The sequence below is a fragment of the Kogia breviceps genome, chromosome 14 (assembly GCF_026419965.1).
Source record: "Kogia breviceps isolate mKogBre1 chromosome 14, mKogBre1 haplotype 1, whole genome shotgun sequence".
Taxonomy (NCBI): Eukaryota; Metazoa; Chordata; class Mammalia; order Artiodactyla; family Physeteridae; genus Kogia; species Kogia breviceps.
Genome location: NC_081323.1, coordinates 21,518,569 through 21,532,507, shown reverse-complemented (window position 1 = coordinate 21,532,507; position 13,939 = coordinate 21,518,569). Strand labels below are relative to the sequence as shown.

At 39.6% G+C, this 13,939-nt stretch overlaps 1 protein-coding gene across 1 annotated transcript in view; it reads left to right on the top strand.

The window, feature by feature from the left end:
- Window positions 1–13,939, top strand: part of CTNNBL1 (catenin beta like 1) — a 163,884-nt gene that overhangs the window by 29,976 nt on the left and 119,969 nt on the right. Inside the window, exons 2-3 of the mRNA XM_067013505.1 lie at window positions 765–953; window positions 5,371–5,477. Of these exons, the coding sequence (XP_066869606.1) occupies window positions 765–953; window positions 5,371–5,477 (296 nt within the window). The remainder of the gene's footprint in view (window positions 1–764; window positions 954–5,370; window positions 5,478–13,939) is intronic.

Here is a 13,939-nt window from a genome sequence, read left to right as displayed (position 1 = left end):
AATGGAGATATTGGGCTGTTTGATATCTAGTACGGTGCTCTTTTCCCTCAGCTCTGAGGCCCATTTCAGTAGTGCCCTGTTTTATTCCAGCTGAATGGCAAGCAATTGTAAAAACTCCTCCATGGATTGCACTGTCAGAGGGAGAATGAGACCCTAACAGTGTGGTGGGAAAAGCCCTGGACTAGGAGTCAGGAAGTGCCATTCTATTTTCAGTGCTGCTCCTGGTTTTGTGACCTTGGGTAATACTTGACCTCTGGGCCTTACTCTATGCTGCTGTAAAGTACGAATTTAGAATGTTGTAGACCCTTGGAAGTTATGTATGTAATATTCTCTGTTTGAATTACTTGTGAGTGACTATAATCTTTTTAAAATCTGAATTAAAACCAGGTACTAAGGGATTGGTGTTGGGGACTGAATCCTAACTAGTAAATTGAGCTTAACACAGCGTTCCCTTCTCAAAGTAGCCTTGTTCCCTGTGATTTCTGTATATACAGGAACTTTTGTGAAGTGCTGAACTTTGCATATTGAAAAATACCTGTAACAAAACCCAGCTACCTTGTGGGTGACTGTAATCATGTATTTATAGAATCGTTGTGGGTCTGAAAAATAACCACTTAGAGCTTTACTTCATTCTGTGGGAGAAATTGTATGCTCTGGTGTTTTTCAGTCAGGGAATTCTCGAAAACTTTGAGAATGCTTGGTATGTATGCCCTTCTACATATTTTCCAGCTCTAAAATCTGTGTTTCTTTTTTCTCTTTCTTAGCCCAACAGGGGCACAAAACGTCCCCGGGATGATGAAGAGGAAGAGCTGAAGATGCGTCGGAGACAAGCTGGTACTCGAGAGCGTGGCCGCTTTCGGGAGGAGGAAATGACTGTGGTAGAAGAAGCAGATGATGACAAAAAACGGCTGCTTCAAATTATTGACAGAGAGGGTGAGGAAGAAGAGGAAGAGGTAAGGTGGCAGAGTTGGGCTTGGAGCTCAGATGCTCGGCCCTGACACAGCATCTGTAAAGTGTAATTCAGTGCTAAATCCTTAATTTCCTTGAACTTCCCAGCTTAATCTGTAAAATGGGGTTAAGAATACTTATTTTACAGTGTTGACATGAAGGTTTAAGTGGACTAATGGAGTTGGGAAAGCATTTTACAAACCGTAAAGAACATTACAGATAGAGTTTTTAAATTATTCTGGATTATATATTATAATCGAGGCCCAAGCACTGAACTGTGGGACAATTAGTATGGACTGAGGAGGGTCAAAGAGGCTTCCTAGCCAGTACTGAGGACACATAGAGGGCACTCATTTTTAAGTACAATCAATAGTCTTTGAAAGAGGAGTAGAATTTTGTCAAACAAGTGGAAGAAGGGCTTTTCAGGCAGTTGAAATGGCCTTCGCAAAGCAACAAAGTTGAAGAAATTAAAGGCACAGCCGGGGGATTAGGTATTTAGATGTGATTGAAAAAATATGGTTTAGGGAAAGAGATACCCAAGGCCCTTTCTATTTGCTGTTCCTCAAGGTGCCCTAGGGCCTTTGCACTGACTCCTGCCTCTGAACCTTTTTACTTCTGTGTCCTCTGCTGGCATGCTCTTCTTCCCCTGATGCTTTTTACATGACTGGTTTCTTCTCATTCAGGTCTCAGTTCAGATGTTTCCTTCTCAGGGAAGTCGTTCCTGTCTCTGAGGTAGCCCTGCAAGTCGTTCTCTTATTCTCTTATCGCTTTATTCTGTATACTGTCTTCACAGCACTTAATCATGATCTGAAATTCCTGTTTGTTATTTTACTCATTTGTTGTCCTCTCCCCAACCTCTATTGAAAACGGGGACTGGCTCTGTTTTGTTCACAGCTGTATCTCTATCACTCAGAGCAATGCCTAGAACTTGGTGTAGACCCTTAACAAATATTTATTGAATGAATAAATGAATGAAGCTGAAAAGAATAGAGGTAAAATATCAGTGATTAAAAATAATGTGACCTTGGGGCTTCCCTGGTGGCGCAGTGGTTGAGAATCTGCCTGCTAATGCAGGGGACACGGGTTCAAGCCCTGGTCTGGGAGGATCCCTCATGCCGTGGAGCAGCTAGGCCCGTGAGCCACAACTACTGAGTGTGTGCGTCTGGAGCCTGTGCTCCACAACAAGAGAGGCCGCGATAGTGAGAGGCCCGTGCACCGCGATGAAGAGTGGCCCCCACTTGCCACAACTAGAGAAAGCCCTCGCACAGAAACAAAGACCCAACACAGCAAAAATAAATAAATTAATTAATAAACTCCTACCCCCAACATCTAAAAAAAAATAATGTGACCTTACCTTTTGTGTCTCTTTAAATCCTTAACTGTTAACTTGTATGTTATTTCACTCTGGCATTTTGTTCAGTATGAATTAGATGCTTAAAAGCCAGCTGTTTTTTGGTTCCCTCAAAGACTTGATGCTAAGTTTGGATTTAAAAAATGAAGCTGGTGTGTGAATCTGAGAAGAAAATAAAATTGATTCATATTCCAAAAAGGTCTTTATTGTGTTAAGACAGTAACTCTCTCCTCATTAGGATTTCTACCAGTGGTAATTTGGGGGTCTGCCCCTAAGAGATGGTGACACTTTGGAAATCTGTGGTGGGAGACAGTCCTGGATTTCCTCTCTGAGGGCAGCAGCCCTGCCAGCCTTAGACAAACAGTGTGTGTAGCACACTCTCCCTCTCTCCCTCCCTCCTTACTAGCTTCTGATCAATCTGTTAGCCCTGCAGCAGCAGTTAATTGGCAGGTATAATTCCCGTGTCGGGCAAGGCTGGTACTGGAGGATTAGGATAGTAGCTGTCATGGGTAAATGGTTTCTAGCCTGGAAGACAGAAATGGGATGTGGGACCAGCTCTTCTGTTAAGGGACAGGGAAAAGGAGGTCGCTTTGTAAAAATGACTCATGGAAGGCTACAAGTCCAGGAGTTATTTTCTCACTGCCACCAAAGTCCCATTTGTTGAAAAGCAAGTGATGTTTGCCCCTGTAAAGTCACGTGAACTTGTAAAATATTATTGTCCTTTTTGTGCTACATCACCAGCATTCATCTTTCTGAAATCTCCCTCTGGTTTCTGACGTTGAGCTATTGGAGATACTGCTGTGGCTGATGACTAAGACTGATAATTCGGTTTTCCCCCAGTGTTGGAGAGAAATTAAAGGAGGGAAGGCCAAACCCTGGAGAGGCTAAGACTTTGGGAATCCTATGACAGCTGTATTATTAACACTAATTAAGTTTTTTCCTACAGAGTTGGCAGGATGTTAGCTAAGGGGAAGAAAAGCCATAGGTACTGATATTGCTTGAAAGTGATTTAACCCTTTCCTAGCAATTTAAATTATTTTAGTTAAATCCCAGTGATAAGTTGGGTACATTAACAATCATGCTAATAGTTACAATAACAGCTTATATTAATAGAGTGTCATATAGTTTATAAAACAATTTTATGTACCTCATGTCTTTAGGTCATCTCTATGACCTTGAAAGATACAGGTAATAGTTTTTCCCTTTCTCCTCGCCTTCCTTCCTTCCTTCCTTCAACAGATCTTCATTGGATATCTCCTGTGTGCCAGGTCCTATCATGGGCACTGGAGAGTCAACAGTGAATAAGCAGACGTGGGCCACTAACAGAGGTTTGGGGTTGGAGAGATTACTGGGCCAAATCCTGCCAGACCTTCCTTATACAGGTCATGTGAAGGATTTGAGACTTTACTCTAAATGCCAAGTGGATGAATTCACTTATGAGGTAGAATCAATTAGACTTGTGAGGGTTTTAAGATTATATTCAGCAAAGTAACGTTGCCACGTGGGTAGTAAGTAGTGAAGCTAAGCTCTGAGTTCCATCTGAGCCAGGGCACTGACTTCAGTTTTTTTACCAAGTCAGGGTACCTTTCCTTAAAGCTGTAGATACTGGGGAGTGGCTGGGGTTCCAACAGAGTACCTCAGGGTCCAGGAGTCATTGATAAAATCTAAGAAAGGTGTCATGCCCAAAATGAATGTATAGGTATCTCCCACTTAAAACTCAATATGTCTGGGCTTCCCTGGTGGTGCAGTGGTTAAGAATCCTCCTGCCAATGCAGGGGACACGGGTTCGAGCCCTGGTCCGAGAAGATCCCACATGCCGCGGAGCAACTGGGCCCGTGCTCCACAACTGCTGAGCCTGCAGTTTAGAAACCACGAGCCACAACTACTGGGACCTGTGCATCTAGAGCCTGTGCTCCGCAACAAAGAGTAGCCCCTGCTCATCTCAATAGAGAAAACCCACACGCAGCAATGAAGACCCAACACAGCCAAAAATAAAATAAGTAAATTTTAAAAAAACCTCAATATGCCAAAATCTAAATTTAATAACATAATAGCTAACATTTTGGGGTACTTAAAAAATTATGAGATGATTCAGTGCTTTCCAAAAGGATCTATTTCTGGTTCTCCTAATAGCATTTTCTTTATCGCTTTTAGGTGTGAGTTTTGGTCAATGACTACAAAGTTACGAAGCTAGGAGTTGGGAGAGTGTTAGAGAGGCAGAGTGCACTGCAGCACATTACTTTAAACTGGGAAATAAACTGAGGAAAAAACATTTCTGAAACTTTAGTGTAGATTTTTTTTTGGGGGGGAGCGAATGATTCTGTTTTCAAAAATTCACTTTATTTACCTTTGTAGGTATTATTCCACTGTATGAAGTAAGAATATTCTGTATGGTCTGCTAGGTTTTTTTTAATGCTTCCTCTGAGGGAGGTCACTAAATTCTTGTTGCTGTATTGGGATTCCAGGTACCTGTCTGATACCCTTCTCAGTAGCTAGTAAGGACTAGATACAGTAATGTATAATATAAGAAATACAAAGCAGTGACTATTGCTAATTAACAACCATTCTTATGGGTGTACAAAAATAGGCTCTAAGTTGAATTTGACGTATGGACCATAGTTTGCTGACCCCCGGTGTAGGGAAAAGATTGAGGGGCACTGTCACTGACTCAGGGTTTGACCTTAAATAAGTTCTTTAAACTTCTAAATGTTATCTTACCTGTACAACAGAAGAGAAGGACGAAATAAATATTAAACAGTATTCATTTAATATCATTGCTTACTCCATGCCATACAGTATGCTCAAGAAATATTTGTTGAATGAGTGAGTCTTTAATACCTTAAGTTGAACTTCCTGTGCTAGATGTGAGACACACAGAGTGATGATACAAAGTAGCATGTGATGTACACCCTTAACCCTCATTCTAATGGGGGAGATAAAGTATTTACTGTACAGTTAATCCAGAAAGGTGAGGGACAGAATGGCATGTAAGAGCCACAGGAAAGAAGTAGTGATTAGTGAATAAGAAATCCCTTTGGACTAAAATTGTTGCATTTGTCTCTTTACCCCAGGAAGAACCATTGGATGAAAGCTCAGTGAAGAAAATGATCCTTACATTTGAAAAAAGATCATACAAAAACCAAGAGTTGCGGATCAAGTTTCCAGACAACCCAGAGAAGTAAGGCTCTGTTTTGCTGTTTTTGCCCTTTCTCCTCTGAGATGTTTTGTTTGCTATTTTGTTTTGCTCTTTGTGTGTTTTGTCTTCCCAGGATGACCCACATGTTTGGAAAATCACTAGAAGTACTCACAGGACTCAGAGTCAGTGGTACTCAAGGATACACAATAGGATCAGCAAGGGGAAAAGACACATCAGGCAGTTTGGAGAAATTCATGTACAGGCTTCCTGTGTTCTCTCCCTTCCACTGGGAGGGGTCAGCAGACCTGCTCCTTTTTCCAGCAGTGAAATACATCATCACATGTGCAGTGTTTCTGTTAGGAAAGCCCATTTGAGACTCTGAGACCAGGGTATTTATTGAAGACAGATCATAGCATTCTCTGCCAGCAACAGCTACCAAAATTCCAGACTCAAAGAAGGAAAGCAGATGTTCAGTGCCCCAGATGGGCAAAGCAACCTTATCATTTAGGAATTGTTTCAAAAGCCAGGTTCCCAGCTCCCAGCCTAGGACCAGGCCCTTCTAAGGATCAGGCCTGTTATGTTAACTCTTTTTTGCATTACTCTTCTCAAGGACCCAAGAAGACTGACCACGGCTGCCATTAGTGATAGCTTTACTGTTGAGAAATGTCAAAGGCTTTGGGGTTAGACAAATATGGGTGTGACTCCCACATGACCTTGAGTAAGTCATTTCTCCTTTCTTAGCCTCAGGTGTCTCATCTGTATAAAGAAATAGTACCTTCCTCACAGGGTGGTTGTGAAGAATAAATGAGAATAATGGCAAGTGTTTAGCTCAGTATCTGGCACATAGTAAGTGCTTATGAAATGATAGTTAATATGGTTGTTACTACACCAGCTCCTCAGTGCACTGTGAAGTGCTATAATGAGGAATCTGATAACTTTGCATCAGTTTTGAATCCTAAGTAAATGGATTTTCATATTTACACAGATTTTAATGTCCTAAAGCTCTCTTTCCCTCCCTTCCTCCCTCCTAGGACATACACTTTTAATGAATCTTAATATGCCTAAGGCCTTTAGGCAATTAGGAGTTGAATAGTATAGTCTTTGCTCTCAAGTTTAAAGGTTACTAGGGAGACTGACTATAAATGCATGGTAGAAGGAAGTATACTTTAAAAGAAATACAAGCAAAGTACTGTGGGAGCAAAGAGGAAGAAGCAGTGAATACCAAGTCGGGGGCTATTGAAGGCTTCACAGAAGAGGTGGTATTTGAGCTGGGCCTTGAAGAATGATTTTGATTTTAGTTAGGCAGAAAACATGGAAAGGCACGCCAGGCAATGTGACTAGCAGGAAGAAAGGCACAGAGGTATCAGAGGGCATCCTGTTGTCATGGCAACTTGGTAAGGCTAATGTTGTCCACTACGTTCTCTCTGTACTGTGGATGAGGAGGTGGAGAGGGGAGAACCTGGTTACTGGACCTAGGGCTACAGCCCCCTTTGACAGTAGGAGAGCTAGATCAGAGCTCAGCTTTCCCCGCACCAGAGTCCTATCAGTTTTTGTGCTGACCTCTGCCATACAGCAGTAATTGCACTTGTCATACAGCTGTGTGTGTGTGTGTGTGTGTGTGTGTGTGTGTGTGTGTGTTTGATTATATAAGTAATACACGAATAGATTGTCATCATAAAAAATACCAATAGCGCATAGTGTAATGAAAAATGAAAGCTGTCCTTCACTGCACTGATCCCCTTTCCATTCCTCTACTTAGAGGTAGCGCCTGTGAACACTTCTATGAGTATCCTTTTTGATTGTTTTCTGTATGCTTATTTACATATATATAAATATGCAAATATTTTCCTCCTACCTAAATCATACTGTACATATTCTGCACCTTGATTTTTTTGGTCACATAACGGAAGATCTTTCAATGTTGGTGCATGCATATTTACCTTATATTTTGTGCCTGGTGCATAGCATTTCATGGTTTGGAGATACCATGATTTATTTATTATGTTTCTATAGATGGACATTTGGTTATTTTAAATATTGGCTTTTATGAACAATGCTATAGTGAACCTCTGTGTACATGTGTCTTAGTGTACATGTATTTCTATAGGATACACATCTAAATGTTGAATTCCCAGATTGAAGGGCATGTGCATTTTAAACTTTGATAGCTACTGCCAAATTCCCCACCATATCCTTTAGTTCTGTCACCAGCAGGTCTCTTTCCCTACGTTCTTGCCCACAATGAATTTGATCTCTCAACATCTTTGCCATTTGTTTTATTGTTATTTCTTTACTCAGCAGTCTTCCTGTATTAGACTCTGTGTTCCTTTTAGTTGGTGTGTATTGTCTGTCTCTGTAGTACCTAGCACAGTACCTGCCATACTGTAGGCACTCAGTAAACAAGAGAGATCTTATATAGTTGATGTCATAATTACTACATTCCTATTGCTTGGAACCCAGGGATACATTATGAGGCAGCTATGCCACAGGTTGATGACACTGGAAATTTAAGAAATCCAATTTACTTCTTGGAATGGCAGTATTACCTTTGCCCACCTGGTAGGTATACTTGTCATTTCAGAGCAGCGAGTTTCTGCAGCTTATGTTCACCATCTACCTCTTAGGTACCACAGATGCTATATTGTTACAATTCATGAACTGGTTTTAAGAAAATGTTATTTTATTTAAAAAATATCCACAGTGTTTTCCATTCACACAAAATTTATATACTATTTTAGTTTTAAAATCTAAACATTTGAAAATTGAAATTATGCATAAAGAACATTTTTTTTTTAATGTCCAAAAGCAGTTAGGAAACTACATTGTGTTTGAACCTTGAGTTCTTGAATTCTTACTGGTGCAGTGTCTTTTATAATTCTCTAGACCAGCAAAGTGCAATTAAGATGAAAATTGCTAGAGCATATTTGAATGAAACTTCCCGGTTGAGATCAGAAGCATTCAAATTTATTTTCCCATATATGCAATTGTCATTTTGATTGCATACCAAAAAATGCCTCTCTTCATTTGGCTGCATTTCAGATTCAATTGACAATTCTCTTATGCAGGCTCTACTTTGCACTGTGTGATCTTTCTCCCAAACATCACATCTAGTAGAGTGTGCTGTTTCCCTAGTAAGTCCTTTAGTAGTTTTTCTCTTCATTTTTGCAGGGGCAGAATTACTTAGTTTAGTGGTCCTCAAATTTTTTAGTCTCGGGATCCCTTTGCGCCCTTAAATTATTGAGTACCCCAAAGTACTTATCTAAGAAAATTCTAGAATATTCAGGTACACGTTTCATTAACCATTAGGGCAATGATATCATCACGTTGTTGTATAGTTGTCTGAGAAACTCCACCATACGTTCCTGAGAGAATGAGAGTGAAAAAGGCAAATAATATTTTGGAGTTGTTGTAAAAATAGTTTTGATCTTATAAACCCCTGAAAGGATCTCCAGCCACCACCTGCAGTCCCAGGACCACACTTTGAGAACTGCTGATTTAGCCAGGGGAAGGAAGCATCGTGTTCTCTGTGCACTTACAGCTCGTTTTGTGATTGCAGGAGGACTCATTGGTTTCTGTTGTTCTTATAGTGTTTTTGAACATTGCTGATCACTTGCTAAAATTCACTTTTGTGGTTGAGGAAGAACATCCTGCTGGTCTGAAGCAAATGTACATGGGCAAGCTAGCAGAATATTCTCTGTCCTACCAGATGGAATCAGTGACCCCATCTCAGCCTGGGTTACTGTTTTAATATGTTGCTCTATTGCTTTCCCATTGACCTCTAGCTTGATCCTCTCCCCCCAGCTGTGAGTCATCTGTTGCTGAAGGTATACCTAATCCCTAGGCAGCCGTCTGCAAATACTGTAGTGTGTGCTTTTAAATGAGTAGGCTTGTACTTTTGTCAGCAAAAAGAGAATTTTCTTTGTTATAGTGTAGCAAACCTGAGGGTATCTAGATTCATTGACTATCTACTATGTGCCAACACTTGTTAGGCATTTTATTTTCTCTTTTAATCCTCACTATAATTCAGATAGGAAGATTAAGGAAGTTGAGTTTTAGAGATAGGTTAGTTAATATTCTGTCTCCATTGACAAGGTTGGAGCCCAGTGCTCTGTGTTCCAATGGCAATTTTCTTGGGCAATACTGGATATCCTTACAATGAATTGTATGTAATAGATTATTTATATTTGTGCTAGGCTAGGAGCTCGGTGAGGACAGCAACTGGGATTATTTTGCTATCTGTTATATCCTCAGTATCTAGCACAGTGGCTGGCACCTAGTATGTGCCCATAAATACTTATTGACACACTGCTAATGGTAACACAGCCAGTAAATAATGTTGCTGGGGTGTGACCCAGGTCAATTTCATTCCTACGTCCAGGCATTTCCCACTATATCTCCTTACTCATATCACATGGGTTCCCAGTGGTATTTTTATGCTGTTTCCCTGCTCACAGTTGACTTTCTGCTCGTTTTGTTTTGATAATTTTCTGACTTTCTAAACTTAAAGATATTTGGTTAAGATTGCATGTTTGGAATAAGGATTTTAAAGTTGGAAGGGACTGAAAGGTACAGTCCGTTTCTCCCTTCTCATCATTGATTTTTTTATATCACCTTTTATTAATTACCCCCAGTGACAAAGATCTAACTTTCCAGAGAAACCTATTTCATCATTTGGCAGCTCTGACTCTTAAGAATTCAACTCCGAATGAAAAAGAATTTCAACAAATCCTCCTGTGAGAGGATATCTAGACTCCTTATAACCTCAGTTGCTGCTCCCCAAATTAGTTTCCATATCCCTCCTAAAGTATGGTTCCCATAACAGATGTCACAGACTTTTATAGTCATCTTATCAGCATAACTATCTTGTCTTCTTTTAAGCAGCCTAAAACCACAGCAGCATTTGTGGCGGCTACTTTCCTCTGCTCCTTCATTTGGAAGACATCTGCTGAATTTCTGCAGTGGACCAGGGAGTGTGCCCAGTGCTAGGTGTCCAGAGATGACTGAGAAGTAGTCTCTGTTCTGGCAGAACTGTTTCGTGGTCTGATTTGTATTGTGGTTACAGTTGACTAAAACCATCAGGTCCTTTCTACACATGTCCTCTCACTACACTGTCTTTCCTGCCCCATGTATTTGTACTTGACTTTTTGGTTCAATGCGTTCTCCACGTAGACCCTAGGTAATTTTTCTCCTGTTAGATTTGGCCCATCATCATTGCCTGTCAGAAACTATTTGAATTGATTCTGTCAGCTGCTGTGTTCACTATAAGCTTTGTGTTTTATGACATTTGTTAAGTTTGCCTTTTATATATCTTCACCCAAATTGTTGATCAAAACATAACAATAAAATAATATAGTTGATCTAAACAGACCTAAGTATGGAGCTCTGCAGGATACCACCAGAAGCTTCTCTCCAGGCTGACATTCATTCACTAATTATCACTCAAATCCCCAAATCTCTTCCTTGTATGCAAGATGATTTTATTTATTACTAGTTAGTGCCCAGTCTCCCTTGCTAATTCTTCCCAGTGAGCTGCAAAAATCTTGTGTCAAGTTACTCTCAAGAAATCAGATTTTTTGTTTTGTTTTGTTTTAAACTACCCATGTAAGGCAAATAAGCCTTAGAGGTTTGCTGAGCCCATTAGATTCAAAGATTATACAGATCTACTGCCCGGTGGAATATCTGAAGTCTGCACCAGCCCTTCCATGTCATGATTCTGATTTGGTTTCCACACTTTAGGTGATGGGGAACTAGTGATTTAAAAGGTAATCTATTTGTAAGCACTGGGGAAGGAGACTTAAAAAAAAAATGTGGTATGTGGGGGGTCTGATAAAAATAATTTTGAAGTTTACTTGGAATAATAAGCAGATGAGAATAGACAAGGAAGCATTCAAAAAGAAAGGAGTGTTTTGCAGTAACAGATATAAAGTATATTGTAACACTATGAAAGTATGGTCCTGGCTCAGGAATTTGCAGACAAATCAGTGAAATGGAATGAAAAGCCCAGAAACAGATTAGAGTACACATTAAAATTTAGTGTATGATAGAAGTGACATTTCTTCAAATTTGTGGAAAAGAGATAGATTATAGTATTGGGGCAATTGGCCAGACATTTGCAGAATATAAAGTTAGATCTTTGCCCTATATTATACACTGAAATAAATTTTAGTTTTATTACTCCTAAACATTTAAAAATGTATAAACATAAAAGTACACCATATATCTGATCTTAGCATAGAAAAAACCTTGCTCAGCATACAGGTAAAATAGACAAAGGTAATAAGGCAAAGGTAATTAAATGTAAATTAATTAAAAACCTTTATGTCAAAAAGCACAATGTACAAATTAAAGGACAAATATTTTTCTCTGGTTATTTTTTTTTGCAATATATGACAGAGATTAATTTCATTAATATATAGAGTGCTTATAAATCAATAATAAAAATGAACACCCTGATGTAAAAATGGGCAAAGAAGAAATACAAATAGTTAGTAAACATTAACAAAATTTTTACCATGGTGGTATCAGAAATGCAAAATTTTAAAAAGTTACATTTCCCGTCTCAATTAGGAGATTTTAAATAGATAATACTTTTTTTGAAGAGGGTGAGGGGAAACAGGGAGTTCGTACACTATTGGTGCCTTTCTGGCAGAATATATCAAAACCTGTTAAGTTATGCATACTCTTTGACCTGGTACTTTTCCTTCCTGGGAATTATCCTAACATGACAGTTATGAATACATGCATCTTAGTGTCATTTGTTATAAGGGAAAAAATTGCAAACCATCTGAATGTCTGACAAAGGGGGATTGGTAAAATAAATTATGGAACATCTATACAAGGGAACCCCATGTAGCTTTTAAAAATGTATTATTTAGAATAGGACTTTCAGATAGGCCTAATCTGTTCCCTCTCCATGATTGATTGGTAATCTTTTCTTGGAACACTATGTTGAGAAGGATTCTGAAGCCATGTCTGGGCTCAGCGGGGGAGATGCTGTGCTCAGTGAGGGATTTTGCCAAGGGAGAAGGACTGACAGCCCTGTTGGATACGGGCTTTTCCTGCTGTAGAAGAATGTTTAATGATAAGAGGAATTGTTCAGACTATGTTAACAACAACAGCAAAAATTATATATAGAACTGTATACTGTGTAGGCTACTTTGGGGCAGGGGGAAGGCTATGAGTTGAGAAAAATGACTTAAACATACCAGAGTATTATCAATGGTTACTTCTGGTTAATAAGATTATAGATGATTTCGGTTTACTTTTTGAGGGCTTTTCTTTCCTTTTCCCAGTTTTCTACAAAAAGTGGTGTCTTATAATCAGAAAAAAAATACATAAATGTTATGATTAAAAATAGTAATGGAGAAAAACAGTGGTAAGATATTGTCTAAATTATGGACATGTTTTTAAAAAATTACAGTCTCCAGATTTTGTTCTTACAGAATCTCCAGAGTTCTGGAGAGGTGGTATTTGCCCAGCTCCTCAGCGTCTGGAGGTTGATGAGTCCTCTATGACTTCAGGAGTCCCTGCTTATGTTCCTTTTCTTTGTGGCCTCAATTCAGTTAAGCAGGCATCTGTGGATACATAGAGACAAAAGATATAATTCCTGTCTTTAAGAAGCTTACATTCTGGAAGGGAAGATAGACATATGTGTTAGTAGTAGTAATAGAAATGAGAGCAAATGTATAGTGCTTTTTGCATGTCAGACATTTTTTAAGTGCTTTAAGTGTATTTGTTGATTTACTTTTTACAGTAGCCTATGAGATAGGTAACTTTATTATCCCATTTATTATACAAATGAAGAAACTGAGGCAAAGAGAGGCTAAGTAAGTGGTGAAGTGAGGTTCAGAGCCAGGCAGTCTGGCTCCAGAGTGTGTTTAACCACTGATTCCTCTCAGCTTGTTACTTTTTCAGTTGCTTTACGTGGATTAGTTCATTTCCTTCTCAGAACAAACCTTCCTGTCTTGTTCATCAAAGGCTTAGTGGGCATTTCTTCTATGTCAAACACTGGGGGAGGGCATGCAGAGGCGAATGCAAAGCAGTTCTGTTCTTTGTGCCTGGGCATAGGTTTGCGGAAAGGTTCCGGTGTGGAAATGTGAGTGAAGCATCATGCTACTTAAGATATGGTGGTGATTACAGGATGCCAGACTTTACTTTGGGATCTTTCTCTTAATCAGCTCATTGGAAGGGGTGTGGGGGAGGGGAAGGTATGTCTGGATGGCAGCAGAATCTCTGTACTTTTCTTTGGGTAAGGGGAATAATTGGCTCTTGATCTGAAGTGGTGGGTAAGAGAAGCCCTTTTTGGATCAGTAGGATAACTATGTTCAGGATAACAGAGTCAATTGCTATTCCAAGGGGTAATGGTAGCTAATCCACAGGACTGGTGGGCAGATAGATCATCTAATGCTGCAAAATGCTTCGAAGCCTCTAAAAGGCAACTTGTGACTGCAAGAGTAAGGGGAACCCTGTAGTGAGATCTGAATCCGAGATTGATTTTTGTAATG